A 19,122-nucleotide genomic window follows, 5' to 3' on the forward strand; every position below is an offset into this window, starting at 1 on the left:
TTATATGTTACCTGAGTTATTTATTTTATTTATTTTTTTTTTAAGATTATTTATTTATTTGACAGAGAGACAGCTAGAGAGGGAACACAAGCAGGGGAAGTGGGGGAGGGAGAAGCAGGCTTCCCACTGAGCAGGGAGCCCGATGCGGGGCTCGATCCCCAGGACCCTGAGATCACGACCTGAGCCGAAGGCAGATGCTTAACAAACTGAGCCCCCCAGGCGCCCCTACTGAGTTAAAGTTCTCTTGTGACACCTCTTTTTCTAACTGCCCATGAGCTTGTGAGATAAAACTCACAGATCTGCAGTTGTAGCATCGTAGCACAGCCCAGAACTGGCACCAGGCTGCCTGTCTGCCTTGTCAAAGCCTGGCCTAGAGCCTGCTTCTTTTGAATCACCTTTTTTGCTACTACTATTTCATTTCTCTCATGATCTCACTCATTACACAGATTGTCTGTAGAACTTGTTTTATTGTTTTATCATTTATATTTTTCTTATTTTAAATTTATTTTTAAATTTTTGTATCCTTCCTCTATAGTTAGATAACTTACTGAGATACTTGATCTGTTCTGGCTTATAAGTGATTCCTCATCTCTTAACACTGCATTTCAAATTTCTGTAAAAATTGAGGTGCTCTTTGCAGAATACCACTGAGAACCAAAATAAAGTAGCTTAAGTATGTAGATATATGCTAAATCAGATGGTACCTCACAGTGGATTCTAGTTGAATAGGTAGAGGAAGACCATAGCGTTTGAGAAAAAAATTAGAATAACATTTTAAAATTAAAATTCCGGGGTGCCTGGGTGGCTCACTTGGTTAACATCCAACTCTTGGTTTCGGCTCAGGTCATGATCTCACGGATTGTGGGATTGAGCCCCACATCAGGCTCTGTGCTCAGCAGGGAGTCTGCTTGAGATTCTCTCCCTCTGTCCTTCCTCCTACTCCTGCGTGCACACTCTTACTCTCTCTCTCAAATAAATCTTTAAAAAAATATTTTAAAAAACAGGAAAAAATCAAGAAAATTCCTTTAATATCCCCCCCCACACACACTCCCAGTGTGTTGGGAAAATGATGAACTTTATCAGATTGTAGCAGCTAAATACTTGAGTTTAGCTAATGGAGCCCATTTTGTGGCGCTTAGGCTGGCACAATGCCTTGCACATACGATTCTAACTGCTAAATGAGGGATGGTTGTTTTGGGGGTATGGCAATGTTCAGAGTGCCATGGAGTTAAGTCTTAATTTTCTCCAAAATACTTCAGTTTGGCTTATTGATTAGTGAGTGGTTGGGGGATGCATAATCTAGTTTTGTGATTTCTTCTCATATTACAGTTGAATCCTTGAACAACATGGGTTTGAACCGCATGGATCCATTTATAATTCTTTTCAGTAAATACAGTATAGTACTATAAATGTATTTTCTCTTCCTTATGATTTTTTAAATAACACTTTATTTTCTCTAGCTTACTTTATTGTATGAATACAGTATGTAATATGCAAAATACGTGTTGACTGTGTTATTGGTAAGGCTTTCAATCAACAGTAGGCTATTAGTAGTCAAGTTTTTGGGGGTCAAAAATTATGCTGATTTTTGACTGTGCAGGATATTGGCATCCCTAACCCCAGCATTGTTCAAGGATCAGCTGTACATAGTGATGGTACAGTTCTTTCTGGGTAAAACTTTAAGGAATTTATCTGTTTCATAAGTTGAAGGATACTTTCCTAAAGTTGTCATAAATGTTTAATATATAAACCTATGTCAGAACTTAGGAAACAATGATGACTAAAGCAATAATTATGAACCATATGAAATTAAGTTGTGTCCTATGAGATCTTAAATTTTGAGATTGGTTTTGGGGGTTTGAAAATCATAGTGGTACATTTTGAGATCTCTTTAAACATTGAGATACTGATCTTATGAAAATACAAACTGCTTTGGGAGGTCAGTGACACTCTATTGTGAATTTTAGTGCAAGAAATAAAATTTCTTAGTTCTTCCACTGAATTCTTTTGAAGTCTGATAATATCTGTGAGCCTTATAGGTTCTCTCTTTACCTGAGTCCTTACTTTCTCCATATTAGTCCACAAACTGCTACCTCCAGTCGGGAATGCTATTTTAGGCTTACCTGCCTTTTGTTTTTAGTTTCTGGCAGTGCTTTTCTTTCACTCTTTGGTGCTATTTTCTGATTACAGGAATAACAACTTCAACAATGACCCATTTATTAAGTACCTGCAGTTGCCAGGCACTTTTCTTATTATTCAGTTTTGCAACAGTTCTGTGAATAGTTAATATATAGAGCTTTTTCCCATTGTTGAGGGCAGAAACACAACTCACACTAGTTTAAGCAAAAAAAGGGTATTGTGAAGGATAGGAGGGCTTCTGAATTGGCTGGAGCCAGGGAGCCAGGGACTCAGATGTTGTTATCAGGAATCTTTCTCTCATTTCTCCACTTTCTCTCCTTTTGCAGATAGGTATTCTCCATGTATGGAAAACACTGTACGGGCAGCTGCAGGCATACTTCCTTTCAGCTGAGTACCCCTTTTCCTCCATGTTTCAAGGAAAGGACTTAATTAATTAGCCTTGCTGTGTCATGGTACATCTCTAAAATAGCATTGTAGTCAGAGGGCCGAGGTACTCTTAGTTGGATCCTGGATCACGTGTCTACCCAGTGGGTGAGCAGCTTTACCAAAGTCATATAAAATAGGTAGTAGGGCTGGAGATAATTCCCCAAAGGCAAAGAGAAATGGGATGTTGGGCAGATAGCCATTATGGTACTACTGCCCCCCCCCCCCCCCCTTTTTTTTTTTTTTACAGATGAGGAAACTAAGATTTAGGGATGTAAAGAAACTTGTTCATAGTCACAAAGCTAGTAAGTGGTATATCTGTACCATAGTCTTTTGGCTTCGGCATTCACATTATTCTCTGGTAAAAGAAAGAGTTGCCTCCCTTTACCTTTAGCCTCTCTCTTTACAGGGTGCGTGTGTAATTCTCCTAGTTCTTTTTACTTTTTATGGAGAGAAAAATTAACCAGGGAAGAGAATTAAGTGAAAGTTATCCCCCTCTCCCTTTTTTGGTTGAGAAATAATGAGGACTAGAGTATGGGTGAGGAGACAGCATTATCTTGGAGACTAGTTGTTTGGTGGAGAGGGGGCATGGCAGGGACACGCAACCCTCCACTAGCTACCAAACCACTTGGGGGAAGAAGATAACCTATGTATCCTGCTTTACTGTTTTGTCTCATTACAGCATCATATTACTTTTCTACTGCTTATTGTAAAATCTACAGCTGTTCAGCACCACATATGTTAAATAGGCTCTTAAGAACTCCTTTAGGAACCTCATTACTCATACTGTGGAAAAATGAGTTCTAGGTGCAATGAAGTTTGGGGATACCACATAGAGTTAAATGAGGGATTATCTATGATTGATTATCTAAGAAAGTCAAGATCTTCATTCTCTGTGGTGTGAGGTGTTAGGGTTAGTGGGAAAGGGTGAATCAGGATATAGATTAACTGCAGAAAAGGAAATTAAGGATGTCATTGGCAAAGGTTGCTTGCTCTGCTCTGTGTTTTATCCAGGGCTCGATGGATAATGTGAATGCCGAAGCCACATCACCTTTGCCCACTTAAAATTCTCTGATTCTCCTTGTGCTTACTGTTGTAAGTTGCTATCACCTGGCATATTGCATATTAATAAATATGTTCTTATATAGTGAGGTTAAAATTAGTGACTAAAATGGGTCTTTTATTCATGGGATAATGTATTCATAATTTAGCTTTTCACCAGTGGAGGGTAATTGAAAGTTGGCCACATAAGAGAGGAATAAGTGAGAAAATATGAAGTTCCTGGGAGAATGCTGTGCATGGTGGACACTCAGTGTTCTCTTTCTGGTTCTTGCCTCACTACTGTCCCAGTGATGGCAAAGTGTTGTCTTCACTTTATTTTCTATTAGACATATTTGGTGATAATAAAATCCATGAGATAAACTCACTTTCATAATGTCAGGTTTATTTATTTTTAAAAGATTTTATTTATTTATTTGAGAGAGCATGTGAGAGAGCACAGAGTACAAGCTGGTGGGTGGGGAGCAGAGGGAAAGGGTGAAGCAGCCTTCCGCTGAGCAGGGAGCCCGACTTGGGGCTTCATCCCAGGACCCTGAGATCATGAGCTGAAGGCAGACGTTTAACCGACTAAGCCACCCAGACATCCCTGTCAAGTTTATTTTTATATTTAAAAGTTTAAATGCTTTCTTTTGGAGAACAGAATTCAGTGTGGAAGCTCTGTTTCAAAAAAATATTTTTCCTGGGGCACCTGGCTGGCTCAGTCGGTGGAGCATGTGACTCTTGATTTCAGGGCTGTGAGTTTGATCCCCATGTTGGGTGTAGAAATTACTTTTAAAAATATATATATACATATGTATATAATTTTTTAAAAATAATATTTTTCTTTTACTTAACAATTTTAACAGATTAGAGAAGGCCTGTCCTACTGGAGAACTTTTCTTCACCCATGAAAGCTAACTGGGCAAATGAGGCTACAGAGGATACACAGATTTTCTGTGTGTAATGGTTCAATTGTAGAATGTACCATTATAGGCAATGCAAATGTTAATTATTACTGTCTCGATTTATTAATAGTTTGCTATATACGTTGTCATTTAGCATGCTACAAAAATGCAGTGTTGTTTCTTGTTTTGTATATTGTTTTAAGTGCATTCCCAGCACTGTATTGCAGGTGCCCAGCAGGCAGAGATTTTGTTTTTGAAACTAGAGCCTATAGAGTAGAATGCGATACATATGCTAGGTGCTTTGTTATTTGCTGTGGGGAAGATCACTGCTTTCACTATTTAGTTTGGTACAGCAGGCCACAATTGTTCTAATAATGTCAGTGTTTAATTGGTGATGTGCAAAATTTCTTTGACAGTTCATAAATAAAATCACATACCAGAAAATGCTTAATGTTTAAAAACCACTTATTTTATTGGATCTTAGAAATCACTTGAGGTATGGCCTGCTTGGATACATGATAGAATTAGCTTTTTAATGAAGTGATTGAAAGGGGTAAATACCCCTTATCTGGAGTTTGAACTTCTGTCAGTCTTATCTGTTGAAGACATATTTCGTCCTGGAAGGCCCTGAAGAAGTTCATGGTGTGTCTGCTGGGGGAGGAACCAAAGATGTAATGCAGTTGGATAAATTCCTTCGCCAGAAGAAAGACAGTAGCCATAAAGACCAAACCCCATCTGTACCAAAGCCAAGAAGTAGAAGGGAAGTAAAAAGGAGTAGAAGTAGGAAGAAAACAATGGCAATTTAAAAATTGTGCTCAAGGTGGAGAAGAGATGTGTGAGGATTAGTAATGTCCATGATAAAAGGACAGTAGACATATCTAACGTATACATATAACCATCTGTAGGTGAGTAATTCTACATGATCTGAGAACATCTCTGCCTTTAAAGTAGGGGGATGTTGAAAACTCACGACCTGAACCCTAAGCCTTCTGGAAGAGGAGGTAAAGTTGTATTCTGTTCTGTTAAATTTAGTCAAGTATTTATTGAGCTGCTTCTTTATGTAGATACTTTGTGTAGATACTGCTGGGCTGTACAATTATGTGTACACAATATACTCAACAAATTAGTGTATAAATAAGTGAATGAATGATGTCATCTTTGTACTCATTTATTCACTAATTTATTGAGCACTTATTGTATACTAGACACCAAATATTCTAGTTGGTAAGAATACAGTGGTGAGCCCTCTAGAAATTATCTCCGCTCCTATGGAGTGTAGATGTTAGTGAAAGACATCACAACAAATAAACATATAAATATATAATTACAAATCGGGTTAATTACATGAGGAAAAATAACAGCTCCTATGATATAACAACCATAGGGGTGGGATCAATTTTTATATTATTTCTTTTAAGATTTATTTATTTATTTTAGAGAGAGTGCGTGAGCTAGTGGGGGGAAGGGCAGAGGAAGAGGGGTTGAATCTCAAGCAGACTCCCCACTGATCATGGAGCCCGATGCGGGGCTCGATTCCACAACCCATGAGATCATGACCTGAGCCAAAATCATGAGTCTGATGCTCAATGGACTGAGCCACCCAGGTGCCGGGGGTGGGATCAATTTAGATTGTATGCTCTGGGAGGAACTTTAAGTCCAAGAAGGATGAATAGGATTAGCCAGGTCAGAATTGGAGCATGGTAGAGATAGGGTTGGGTTGGAGCATTGCAAGTGAGGAAGACAGAATTCGTTTGTCAGATTGGGAGTTGGAGGACTGGGAGTAGGTTGGTATCTTTTGGATCTGAAATAACACTAGTGTGGCTAAAATGCAGAGAGGGAGGAGTAGAGTTGCACAAGAAGTAGAGAAGTTGGCAGGGCTTCTTGAATATCCTGATTCAAGTTCCCAAATTCTCAAGTTTCATTAACTCTTAATTAGAAGAAAAAATAGAGATTGATTTGTGACTTGAAAAAGTGTGGGGGAAAAGTTGATGAATTAGCACATAATTGGTTTATCTATAACATAGGGAAGTTGGGTGTTGTGTTGGGAAAGAATGTGGGCTTTGGAGTTAGAACTAAGTTTGACCCTGCTCTGCTTCTTAGTGGTGGTTGTGGCCCTGGTAAGCTCCTAAACATCCCTGAGCCTCTGTTTCATTATCTGTAAAATGGAGATAGTGGTGCCCTTTTACTGTGAGAATGAAATTAAATAAAATACATGCATAAAGCACTTAGCAGAGGACCTGGTTCAGACTGAATGGTCAGTAAACTGTACCTGCTGCTGTTCCTCCTCCTCCTCCTCCTCCTCAAGGCAGAAGGACAACAGCCAGATGGTCTATAAAATGTGAGCTAAATGAACCTAATGGACAGGCTAATGCATGCACAGACTGGCATGCTTGTAGTGACTTTAGACTGTTTCATATGAGGAGTTCTCAGTGAAAGGGTGGGAGTCTTTGAGTTTGTCCCCATGATAGTTGAAAGCCAGAAGTCTTTTGATGATGGAAGGCTTGTATGTACTGTTGGAAAACTGGCTTTGCATTTCAAAGAAAGACAATAGCATAAGCCTAAATTCACTATGAAAAGCCATAATATTATAGAGTACTTTATGGCCTTTTCAGAGAATATCACAATTATAGTAAAGTAAAGGCTTTGAAAGAAAGATTCTCTGAAAATGCTGACATATAATCTTAAAAACACAGGCTTCCCTTTATTTCATAAATAATTCTGTAGTTAACTAAGTGCGAGCAAGAGAAACTGTTTGGGATAAACTGTTGTGTATGTGTCTGTGGTTCACTTTATTATTAATATGGAAATACAGCCAAATTTTACTGTAACACAAAATATTGAAGTCCAAAAGCTTCAGTCATATTTTTGGAGGTTAATGAAACAACTCCTAGGTAGCTATTTGGGTGTTCTGAGTACGTGGAAAGCAATCACCAATTGTGTTTTATCCCAACTCAGGTTACTGGGGAGTATATTTGAATGCTAATGACATGTCAAAGAATTTTTAAAATGATAGTGAAGATTTTTTGGAAAGAGAAAATTGGGAAGAACATTCGTTGCCTTTGATTTAGTTATTCATAGAAAAATGCAGTACGTATCACTAAACTTTTTTGACTATGATTCATAAGAAGAGATACATGTTATTTATTTATTTTTAAAGATTTTATTTATTTGTCAGAGAGCGTGCACAAGTAGGGGGAGCTGCAGGCAGAGGAGAACCAGGCTCCCTATAAGCAAGGAGCCCGACACAGGACTTGATCCCAGGACCCATGGGACTCGATCCCAGGACCCCAACGCAGCCACCCAGGCATCCCAAGAGATACATTTTAGTTTGTGAACATTACCTATACACAAATAGGAAACTAAAAAGTTTTATGAAACAATATACATTTCCAATATTTTCTATTTTGTTCTATTTCAATTTTTAAGAAAATGCTTTATGTAGTTTACACTAATTTTATGACCTTCTAATAGGTCACAAGTTGCAGTTTGAAAAACACTGCATCAAATGACTGTATTAATTGAACTTCAGAAAGGAATTCCAGGTTACTCCAGAAGGTATAAAACCAGCACAATTTTCCTAGTAGTATATGCCACACCATTAATAATAGGTGATTAATAGGTGCCAACCCCATATCATCTGGCTGCATTGGATGGTCTTTTAAGAAAGAAATAGAGAAAGAGAGAGAAAAAAATGAGGCAGGGAGGGAGGGATGCATGAACTCTCACTGAATGATACATAAGAATTTAATAATACGAGTTGGGGTGCCTGGCTGGCTTGGTCAGTGGAGTATACGTATGGCTTAATTTTTGGGTTGTAGGTTCAAGTTCCACATTGGGTGTGGAGATTACTTTAAAAAAAATCTTAAAAAAATAACAACATGAGTTGCTTGAGGGACAGAGAATTGGGTATCTTTAGGTGGAGGTAGTGAAAAGACACTTTACTGTATTTCATTTTTCATTGTTTTAAAATTTGAACCATGTGAATATATTCTATATATTAAATTTAAAATAATAAATTCTGCTTCTACATTATTAGAGAAGAAAGAGGGGAGGGGGGCTCCAGTTTGGATCTGGGTTTGTTCAGTAAGGATTGCTGCAATAGATTAGCAGTGTCTTTCACAGGAGTGGGAGATAATAACCTTTATGCTCTGTTTGTTGCCCCTGATCTAGAGGAGCTACATTGACAGTTCTATAAAAAAATGTTTAGAAGATTGACTAAGAAGGGTTAATTTGTGTCCCATTCTCTGCTTCTTGTAGGGGGTTATACACTTCAGAAATTTTTTTTTCAAGAGAACATGGCTAATTTGAACATTTCAGTACTTAAAAGAAGTTTAAAAAAATTTTTAACTTATTTAGAAATAATTTCAAACTTAGCGAAAAATTGTATAAATAAGAAAGATATACATAATACCTATTCCCAGATTCACCTTTTGTTAACATTTTACCCCATTTAGTTTATCATTTTAATCTGCCTACCTGTCTATCTGATTTATTTTTGTCTGAATCATTTGAGAGAAACTTAAAATACCATGCCCCTTTATTCCTCACTACTTCGAAGTGTATTTTCTAAGATTAAGGATATTCTCTTAACTATGGTACAGTTATCAGCTCTAGTAATATTGATATCCTCCTTTACCGCCTGTTTTCCATTTTTGTCAGTTGACCCAGGGATGTCCTTTATAGCATTTTCCCCCTCTGTGGCACAGGATCCAGACTAGGGTTAGGTATTGGCGTTTAGTTGTGTCTCTTTAACTTCCTTTGATCAGAAACATTTACACAGCCTTTATTTTTTCTTTACAACATTGAGATTTTTAAAGAATATAGCCCTTCCCCTTTTTAAAATAGAATGTTGATCATTTCGATGTTCTTTCATGATTAGATTCAGATTATGCATTCTTGGCTAGAATACTTTATAGCTGATATGTCTTTCTGAGGATATCACAACTGAAGGCACAGGAAGTCCATCTACCCCTCATTAGTAATGTTAGAGTGCTCAGTCAAGATGTTTTCTGGTTTCTGCTGTATAATAAATAGTTTCCCCTTGCAACAAATAAGACATTTTAAAACTATGCAAAATTTCCTGCTTCTCATCAAAAGTTCCACCTGGATTCACCATTCATTGATTGTCCTTGCTTGATTCAGTCTTTACTATGTTGGTGGCAAAATGCTGATTTTTCCAGTTCTAGGACTACCTACACATTTACCAGTTGGTACTCAGCGTTCTGCTGTAAGCAAGAGTTCTCCTTTCTACCCCACTTATTTTATTTGTTGTTGTTATAAACTTTTAAATTACTCTTATTTCACCAGTGGTTCATAATTCATTATTATGTGAAGTAGAGGATTTGATTCTGGAATCAGTGGATGACATCAGGAGGTCAGTGACCAACCTGAAATTGTGTGCCAGGTTTCGTGTTCGGACAGTTTTCTGAGGAGAGTGTCCATAACTTTAATCAGAATCTCTAAAGAGTTCTTGATTCAAACAAGATTAAGTTCCGCTAGGTTGGATAGTTAAGTGTTAAGCTATCTGTAACCCTTACATATTTGTATATTCTTTTCCCTGCTTTCTACCCCAAGTGATAAATAACTGAAGTGTTAGAATTATAGTGTGTGTCCTTCTGTAGGTACATTCATTTTTTTGTCTACTGTTTTTAACTGCAACTGAAAGTAGTATTATATTTTGGTTTCTTTAATTTTTTTTGCTGGAATATATAATAAATGTTAATATTTTCATTGCCACTGTAGCAGCAGTTTATGGTGTATAGAACCAGTCTTTTGAAGCAACGAATTACCTTGATTTAATTTGAAATTTTAAAACTAATGTTTTTTACACTGTAGTTTTATTAGTTCTCTGGGAGTGAGCTACATGATGTTGTGCACTGAAAATTACCCGAATGTTCTGGCCTTCTCTTTCCTGGATGAGCTTCAGAAGGAGTTCATTACTACTTATAACATGATGAAGACAAATACTGCTGTCAGACCATACTGTTTCATTGAATTTGGTAAGGGCCTGATTTTTTTTTCCTTTTCATTATCCTGTCTCCATCCAATCATAAGCGATTTTTCATGTAATACTGGGGGCCAGGGGAAAAACTCAGAAAATTCTGCTACCTTGCTTTTGATAGAATAATTTGACACATGGTCTATAAATTATGGCAACTTCTTCATTTAGGTGCCTATTTGAAAAAAATGTGTTTGGGCTGCGGAGGGGATCATGATTATTGGCACAAAGAATTAATCCCAGAGGACAGTTTCTCAATGAGAAATTTATAAGCCAGAGATTCAGAGTTCTGTGTTTATGTGATAATCTTTTATAGTCTGCTTAATGTAGAATGGAGGTTGGCAAACATTTGCTGTAAAGTACCAGATAGTACATATTTTAAGCTTTAGGGACCATATGGTCGCTGTCACAACTACTCAGCCCTGCCATTGTGGCTTGAAAGCAGCCATAGGCAATACATAAATGAATGAGTATAGTTATATTCCAATAAAACTTTATTTACATAAGCAATCAGCAGGCTCAGTTTGGCCTCTGGGCATTAGTTTGCTTGACTTCTGGTGTAGGAGGAGAAAAAAGTAAAACCAAGTTGTAAGTAATGAAAGTAAAATTGGAAGATATTTAGAAAATGTCTTTTATTGATTTCATTAAATTTGTTGTTTAAAACATACATTCTAATGGTGTAAGCAATAAATAAGAAAACAGGTTTATAAGAACATGCAATTTACAGTATATGTTCTTATGTAATTACAATTGGTAAATACTGACAGACTTAATATTTTGAGAGATGAATCCCTATAAAAATTAAGACTTTGGTTTAAAAATAAAGAAAGCTGTTTTTGTTTTTTCTAAAAATTCCTTGAAGAGAATATAATAGTAGAAATTGTCTCATAATCATGTAGTGTTAAATCCTTATTTTATTTATAATTATTTCTAGAATATAATTTCTAGAATGAAACACTGATGACTCCATGATGTATTAACTATTAAACACAAATAATATTTGAATATTCAATGACAAATTGAATAGTTTTGGACAACAAATTAAACTGTTGATCTGCAGAATTCCATAAATGTCACACTCTCAAATTATTTAATTAACAAATGACTGCAAAGAAATTTATTTTTTATTTTACATAGATAACTTCATTCAGAGAACCAAGCAGCGATATAATAATCCCAGGTCTCTTTCAACAAAGATAAATCTGTCTGACATGCAGATGGAAATCAAGCTGAGGCCCCCTTATCAAATTTCCATGTGTGAACTGGGGTCGGCCAATGGAGTCACATCTGCATTTTCTGTTGACTATAAAGGTGCTGGTAAGATTTCTTCTGGTGAGTTATGGATCTCAATTATTTCATTAAAAAAAACTTTTGTAAGAACTGAGTAATTCTTGTAAATTAATTACTTTAATATTTTAAAGCAAGTACATGAGAGAATACAGAAATTTAAAGTAATTCTCGCAATGGTTTATAGAGTAATCTACTAGATATGTGACTAATCAGGAAAATACTTTTAAATAGCAGTCTCAGAGAAACTCTTTGCTAGGGAAACATTTAAGAATTTTTCTTAATTGTTTCTTAAATATTTCTTCATAATTTGTTTTCAAGAAGTGAATAATAGTTTATTTGTAATATATATTTATGTACATGTAAAGTGCTTTGCATTATGTCAGAATGGTTACATTCAAGGCCAGGTTTCTTGAGTATCACAGAAAATGGAATTATCTACCCAAACCTATCCTACCATACAAGAAATACCATACTCAATAGTTGTGACAGATAAAAATCTTCTGCTTAAAAATGGAAACCTCATTAGTGTCTAAGGTAGCATATGCCATTGTTGAATTGCTTGTTTAAAGAATTCCGTGTAATACCAATTTGTTTGTCTAAGTTCTGTGACTTTTTCTCTGCTCTTCAGCTATGCCAGAATATCACTTCAGAACTTTGAAATCAGTAACTCTGTGTCCTTTCTATCCTATTACTCTGATTGACTTCAGATATAATCAGTTTCCTTAGCCTTTTGTTCTGTGACATTTTGAAACCCTCCCCATCCTGGAAGCTGCTTCTGTATGTGCTTTAGTTTGTTAGTATTCTTCAAATGAGGCATTCAGGACTGAACACAACATTTCTTGGGTTGATTATTTCAAATTATGGGAGAAAGGGGGATGCAATTTTTAGTAAAATAATCCAGTCAATCAGGAAACAAACACGAAAACAGGCAAATACCAATAACAAGCCCCAGGAGAGAGGAAGCGGATCAGTACTCATAGTTCTGTTTTCTAAAATGTCCAATCTCCAACAAAAAAATACAAGATATGCAGAGGAAGAGGAAAGTGTATATTTTTTTGTTGGAGGCAGTTTCTATTACCTGCTTTTTCCCTTTGAGAGTGATCAGATGTCAGATTTTTTTAAAAAGATTTTATTTAACAGAGATGCAGCGAGAGAGGGAACACAAGCAGGGGGTGTGGGGGAGAGAGAGAAACAGGCTTCTCGTGGAGCAGGGAGCCCGATGCAGGGCTTGATCCCAGGACCCTGGGATCATGACCTGAGCTGGAGGCAGACGCTTAAGGACTGAGCCACCCACGTGCCCCCAGATGTCAGATTTAACAAAGACTTTGAAGTAGTCATTATAACTATGTTCAGAGAACTAAAGGAAACCATGATTAAAGAAGTAAAGGAAATACCACAATGATGTTGTATCAAATAGACAATATCAATAAAGAAATAGAATCCTATATCCAGCAAAGCTATTTTTCAAAACTAAGGTGAAATAAAGACATTTACAGATAAGCAGAAGCTGAGAGAATTGTTGCTGGCAGACTCCTCTTGCAAGAAATACTAAAGGAAGTTCTTTAGGCTGAAAAGTGATCTAGACAGTAATTTGAATCCACACCAAAAAAATCAAAGAGCAACAGGAAAGGTAATTATAAGACAGTCATTTTTCTTCTTCTCTCTTTTGTTGACTGATGTAAAAAGCAAGTGTATAAAACTAATGTATTGTTGGGCCTATAACATATAGAAATGTAATATATATTTTTCATAAGAGCACAAAGGAGCTGGATGGGAGCAAAACTACACTGGGCTAAAGAAATGACTCCAGATAGCAATTTGAATCCACAGGAACAAATGAAGAAAGCCAGAAGTGATAAGAATTCATATTAATAAAACTTAAAAAAATATAATTGCTATCCTCTTAGCTACTCTAAAAGACATAAAATTATGTAAAGTAATAATTGTAACAATGTATTTTGGGGTTTGCAATGTTTATAAATGTAATTTGTATACAACAATACCACAAAAAGGGCAGAAAAGGAGTAGAGCTCTATAGGAGTAATATTTCTATGGCTAATTGGAATTAAGTTAGTATAAATACGAAGCTATTTCTGTTAAGATGTATATGGTAAGTCCTAGAGTAGCCACTAAGCAAATCACTCAAAAAATAGTGAAAATCATTAAAGAAATTAAAGTGCTGCAGTATAAAACATTCACTTAATGCAATGATAGAGTCAAGGAGAAATAGAACAAAAAAGGGCATGAGACATATAGAAATAGTAAAATGGTGTATGTAAATCTGCTATGTCAATAACTAATGAGATTGGATTTTAAAGTGTGAGTGGATGAAACATTCCAGTCAAAGTTGGAGATTATAAAAATGGATTAAAAAAAAAGGTAGAAAAAGATTCAAAGTAAAAGGAATAAAAAAAAACATACAATGCAAATAGCAACCAAAAGAGAGGTGGAGTGGCTTTTTGATATTAGACAAAATGGGTTTTAGGACACAAATTGCTACTAAAGACAAGGACATTTTATAGTGATAAAAAGTCAATCGATTTAATGTGTAGCAATTATAAACATAGGTGCATTTAACAACAGAGCTCCCAAATACATGAAGCAAAGCCTGCCAGAAATGAAGGGAGACATAGGCCAACAGTAATGGTTGAAGACTTAATACCCAACTTTCAACAATGGATAGAACTAGGCAGAAGATAAACAAGGAAACAGAAGATTTGAACAACGCCATAAACCAGCTAGATCTAACGACTACAGAACACTCAATATTAGAAAATATATTCTTAAGCGTACATGGAACATTCTCCTCCAGGATAGACTTTATGCTAAGCCATTATAAAACAAAAACTTTGTAAACTTAACAGGCTAAGAATAATACAAAGTACATTCTGTAACTACAGTGGAATGAAATTAGAAATTAATAACAAAAGAATTTGGAAAACTCATAAATATATGGAAATTAAACAGTACACTCCTAAATAATAAATGGGTCAAAGAAGAAATCAAAAGAGGAATTTATACTTGGAGAGGAATGAAGATGAAAACATGATATAACAAAATCTGAGATGCAGCGAAAGTTGTACTTAGAGGAAATTTTATTGCTATAAATACCTATATTTTTTAAAAAGGAAGATCTCAAATGAATACTTTAACCATCTGCCTAAAGATACTAGAAAAAAAAAGCAAATTAAACCTAAAATAAAGAGGAGGAAGGAAATAATTAAGATTAGGGCAGAAATGAAAATGAAACAGAAAATAGAAGAATAGAGAAAAATCAATAAAACCAAAAACTAGTTCTCTGAAAAGATAAACAAAATTAACAAACCTTTAGCTAGATTGACAAAAAAAGAAATTGCTAGACTCAGAAATGAAAGGACATTTCTATTGATCTTATAAAATAAAGGATTTTAAAGGAACACTGTGAACAGTTTTATGTCAATGAATTAGACAACTTTGAATGAAATGGGCATATTCTTAGAAATACACAAAATTTTAAAAACTAAAAATGGATCAAAGACCTAAATTTAACCACTAAAACTATACAACTCTCAGAAGAAAACATAGATGTAAATCTTTGTGACTTTGTATTAGACAGTGTTTTTTTAGATTTGACACCAAAAGCACAGTGGAAAAAAAAAATTAAGGTGGGCTTGATTGACGTTTAAAAAAAATTTTTTTTTTAAGTAGGCTTTACAGTCAGTGTGGAGCCCAGTGCAGGGCTTGAACTCACAACCCTGAGATCAAGAACTGAGTTGAGACCAAGAGTCAGACACTTAACACTTAACTGACTGAGCCACCCAGACACCCCCAAAGTTAAAAATTTTGTTCTTCAACAGACACTGTCAATAAATTGAAGATAATCCACAGACAAATCATGTATTTCCTAAGGGATTTGTGTCCAGAATATATAACACAATAACAATAAAAAGATAATAATCCAATTTTAAAATGAGAAAAGGATTTGAATAAATACTTCTACAAAGAAAATGTGCAACTGGCTAATTAACACATGAAAAGATGTTCCACATTATTAGTCATAGTGAAATGGAAAGCAAAATGATAAAGGAGATTCCATTTCACACCCACTAGGATGGCTGTAGTTTTAAAAAATAGTAACAAGTATTAGCAAGGATATGGAGAAATTGGAACCCTCCTATAATGCTGGTAGGGTTGCGAAATGGTGAGCTACTTTGGAAAATACTTTGGAAGTTCCTCAAAAAGGTAAATGTAGAGTTACCATATGACCTCACAATTCAACTCGTAGGTACGTACCCCAGAGAGTTGAAAATGTAAGTCTGAATAAAAATGTGTACATGAATATTTATAGCACTGTTATTCATAGAAGCCAAAAAGTTGAAATAACCCAAACATCCATCATCTAATGAATGAATAAACAAAATATGGTGTATGCATGCAACAGAATATTAAGGAGTAAAAAAGGAATGAAGTATTGATGCATGATACAACATGGATGAACCTTAAAAGCATTATGCTAAGTGAGAGAAGCCAGATACAAAAGGCCATATATTTATAGTTTCATTTATACAAAATGTCCAGAATAGGCAAATCCATAGAGACAGAAAGTAGCTTAATGGTTGACAGGAGCTGGAGGGGTACAGGGAAATAGGCAGTGACTACTAATGGTTTTGAGATTTCTTTTTGAGGTGATGAAAATTGTGGAATTAGATAATGATTGCACAATTCTGTGAATACTAAAAACTTCTGATTTAATATACTTTTTTTTTAGGGAGAGCGCATGTGCGCTTGTGAGTAGGGGCAGGGCAGAGAGAGAGAGAGAATCTTAAGCAGGCTCCAATGCTCAGTACAGAGCCTGATGTGGGGCTTGATCTCATGACCCTGAGATCATGGCCTGAGCCGAAATCAAGAGTCAGATGCTTAACTGATTGCACCCCCCAGGTGCCCCTGAATTATATACTTCTAAAGGGCAAATTTTATTGTATTCAAATTATATTTCAATTTTTAAAATCAGTAATAAATGAGAGGGTTATTACTTTGAGACTTCTACTTCCAGTAGTGATGGAGTAGGCAGTTCAGACCAATAGTTCCACAAAATACATGTAGGAAAGCTGAATGGAACGTATACATTCTATAGAATATGTAGGTCTAAAAAAAAGAATATGTAGGTCTAATATGATACAGAATTTAATTTAAAATATAGTCTTACCGAAGTCTTTGGATATCCAACAAGATTACTAAGAATTACTGGGATACAGAAGAGGGTGGAGGCCTATGGAGATGAGCTTAATGTTCGGAGCTACTTTTTCTTTTGGGGCTTTTACCAGTTCTGGAGGGAACAGCTGGCAGCCACTCAAGACTAGGGAGACAGGTATTAGAAAGCAGGGTCCACCAAGCTGATGGACCTCATGAACAACCCCCTAGCTTTGGGTTTGGATGTCAGCACTCTAGGAATATGGGTTGACAGGAATATGAAGTAGAAAGTCTTTTATGAGGACTGCAGCTTAGTTTTGAATCATATTGATCTCTAAAATTGGATTGAGTGAATTCCACAGTGCTATGCTCCAAAGATCTGGCAGAAGCAAACAAACATCTTTCCTAGAGGAAATTGTCACATAAGCTTCAAATTTTATCTACAATAATATTTTGAAAATAGAATGTTTGGTAAACAGTGAAGTAACCAGGCATAAATCACCAGGCACTTGGATTACATGAACACAAACCATTACACACACACACACACACACACTCTCTCTCTCTCTCTCTCTCTCTCTCTCTCTCTCTCATAGGAGTCCTGGAAGCCAGAAGACCACTTAATGGTATCTTCTAAAGGATAAAAGAAAATAACTGCAAATGTGGAATTCTGTGCTTAACAAAAATATACTGAAAGAATGAAATGGCAAGAGTGGCTATCCTTGCAGTGTTCCTGATCTTAGCAGGGAAAGCATTCAGTCTTTCATAGTTAAATATGATGTTAACTTAGGGTTTATGTAAATGCTTTTTTATCCAGTTGATAAAATTCCCTTATATTCCCAGTTTGATGAGTGGTTTGTATCATAAATGAAAGTTGGATTGTGTCAAATACTTTGTCTAAATTTATTTATTGAGATGATTGTATGATGTTTCTTTTTAAAGTCTTTCTGTGGTAAATTACATTGATTGCTTTTCAAATGTTAAACCAACCTTGCGTTTCTGTGATAAATCCCACTTGGTCATAATATCCTTTTTGTATATTGTGAGATTCAATTTGCTAAAATTTTATTTAGATATTTTATGTATGTTTTCATGTGGGATTTGGTTTATAGTTTTCCTTTTTTGTAATGTTTTTGTCTGGTTTTGCTATCAGGATAACATTGGCCTCAGAATAAATTGGGAGATATTCCATTTTCAATTTTTTCAGAAATGTTTCTGTAGAATTTTTATTTCTTCTTCTTTGTTCAGTACGGTGAAGCCTTTTGAGCCTCTGGTTTTCTTTGTGGAAAGGTTTTTAACTACAAACCAGTTTCTTTGATGGATGTTCAAGTTATCTGTTTCTTGAGTGAGTTTTAGTAGTTTGTATTTTTTGAAGGAATCTGTTCATCTCACCTAAGTTAATGCATTTTTTGGCATAAGTTAATAATCTCTTATCCCTTTAATATCTGTAGAGTTGTGATACAACCATTCTCATTTCTGATATTGGACATTTTTGTCTTTTGCATTTTTCTTATTTTTATTAGAGCTTAGCATTTTTATTGATTTTCTTAAAGAACCAGCTTTTGGTTTCATTGACTTTTTATTGTTTTTGTTTTTTATTTCATTGATTTGTGATCTGATCTTTATTCCTTCCTGTCTTCTGCTAACTTAGGGTTTAATTTGCTCTTCTTTTTCTAGGTTTTTAGGCAGAAGTTGAGGTTATTTAAAAAAAAAAAGTGGAGGTTATTTTTTATTTGAGATCTTCTTTAATAGGCATTTAGTAGTATATATTTCCCTCTAAATATTGCTTTAGCTACATTCGTAAATTTTAATATATTGTATTTTCATTTTCATACTGTTTAAAATGCTTTTTGAGGCTCCTGGGTGGCTCAGTCATTAAACGTCTGCCGTCAGCTCAGGTCATGATCCCAGGGTCCTGGGATCGAGCCCCACATCGGGCTCTCTGCTCTGTGGGAAGCCTGCTTCTCCCTCTCCCACTACCCCTGCTTGTGTTCCCTCTCTCACTGTCCCTCTCTGTCAAATAAATAAATAAATCTAAAAAAAATAATAAAATGCTTTTTAATTTCCATTTTGGTTTCTTTTATGATCCATGAGTTACTTAGAAGTGTGTTATATGGTTTTAAGTATTTAGAGATTTTTCCAGGTATCTTTCATTTCTTG

The 19,122-nt window shown here is 35.6% G+C and overlaps 1 protein-coding gene across 8 annotated transcripts in view; it reads left to right on the top strand.

The window, feature by feature from the left end:
- The window catches only part of SEC22A (SEC22 homolog A, vesicle trafficking protein), a 73,115-nt gene that overhangs the window by 9,590 nt on the left and 44,403 nt on the right, over positions 1–19,122 (top strand). For all 8 annotated transcript variants that reach the window (XM_032406695.1, XM_032406701.1, XM_032406699.1 and 5 more), the window contains 2 exons: positions 10,341–10,504; positions 11,641–11,835. In XM_032406695.1, coding sequence (XP_032262586.1) covers positions 10,341–10,504; positions 11,641–11,835 — 359 coding nt within the window. The remainder of the gene's footprint in view (positions 1–10,340; positions 10,505–11,640; positions 11,836–19,122) is intronic.

Source organism: Phoca vitulina, unplaced genomic scaffold, assembly GCF_004348235.1.
Source record: "Phoca vitulina isolate PV1807 unplaced genomic scaffold, GSC_HSeal_1.0 scaffold8, whole genome shotgun sequence".
Lineage (NCBI taxonomy): Eukaryota > Metazoa > Chordata > Mammalia > Carnivora > Phocidae > Phoca > Phoca vitulina.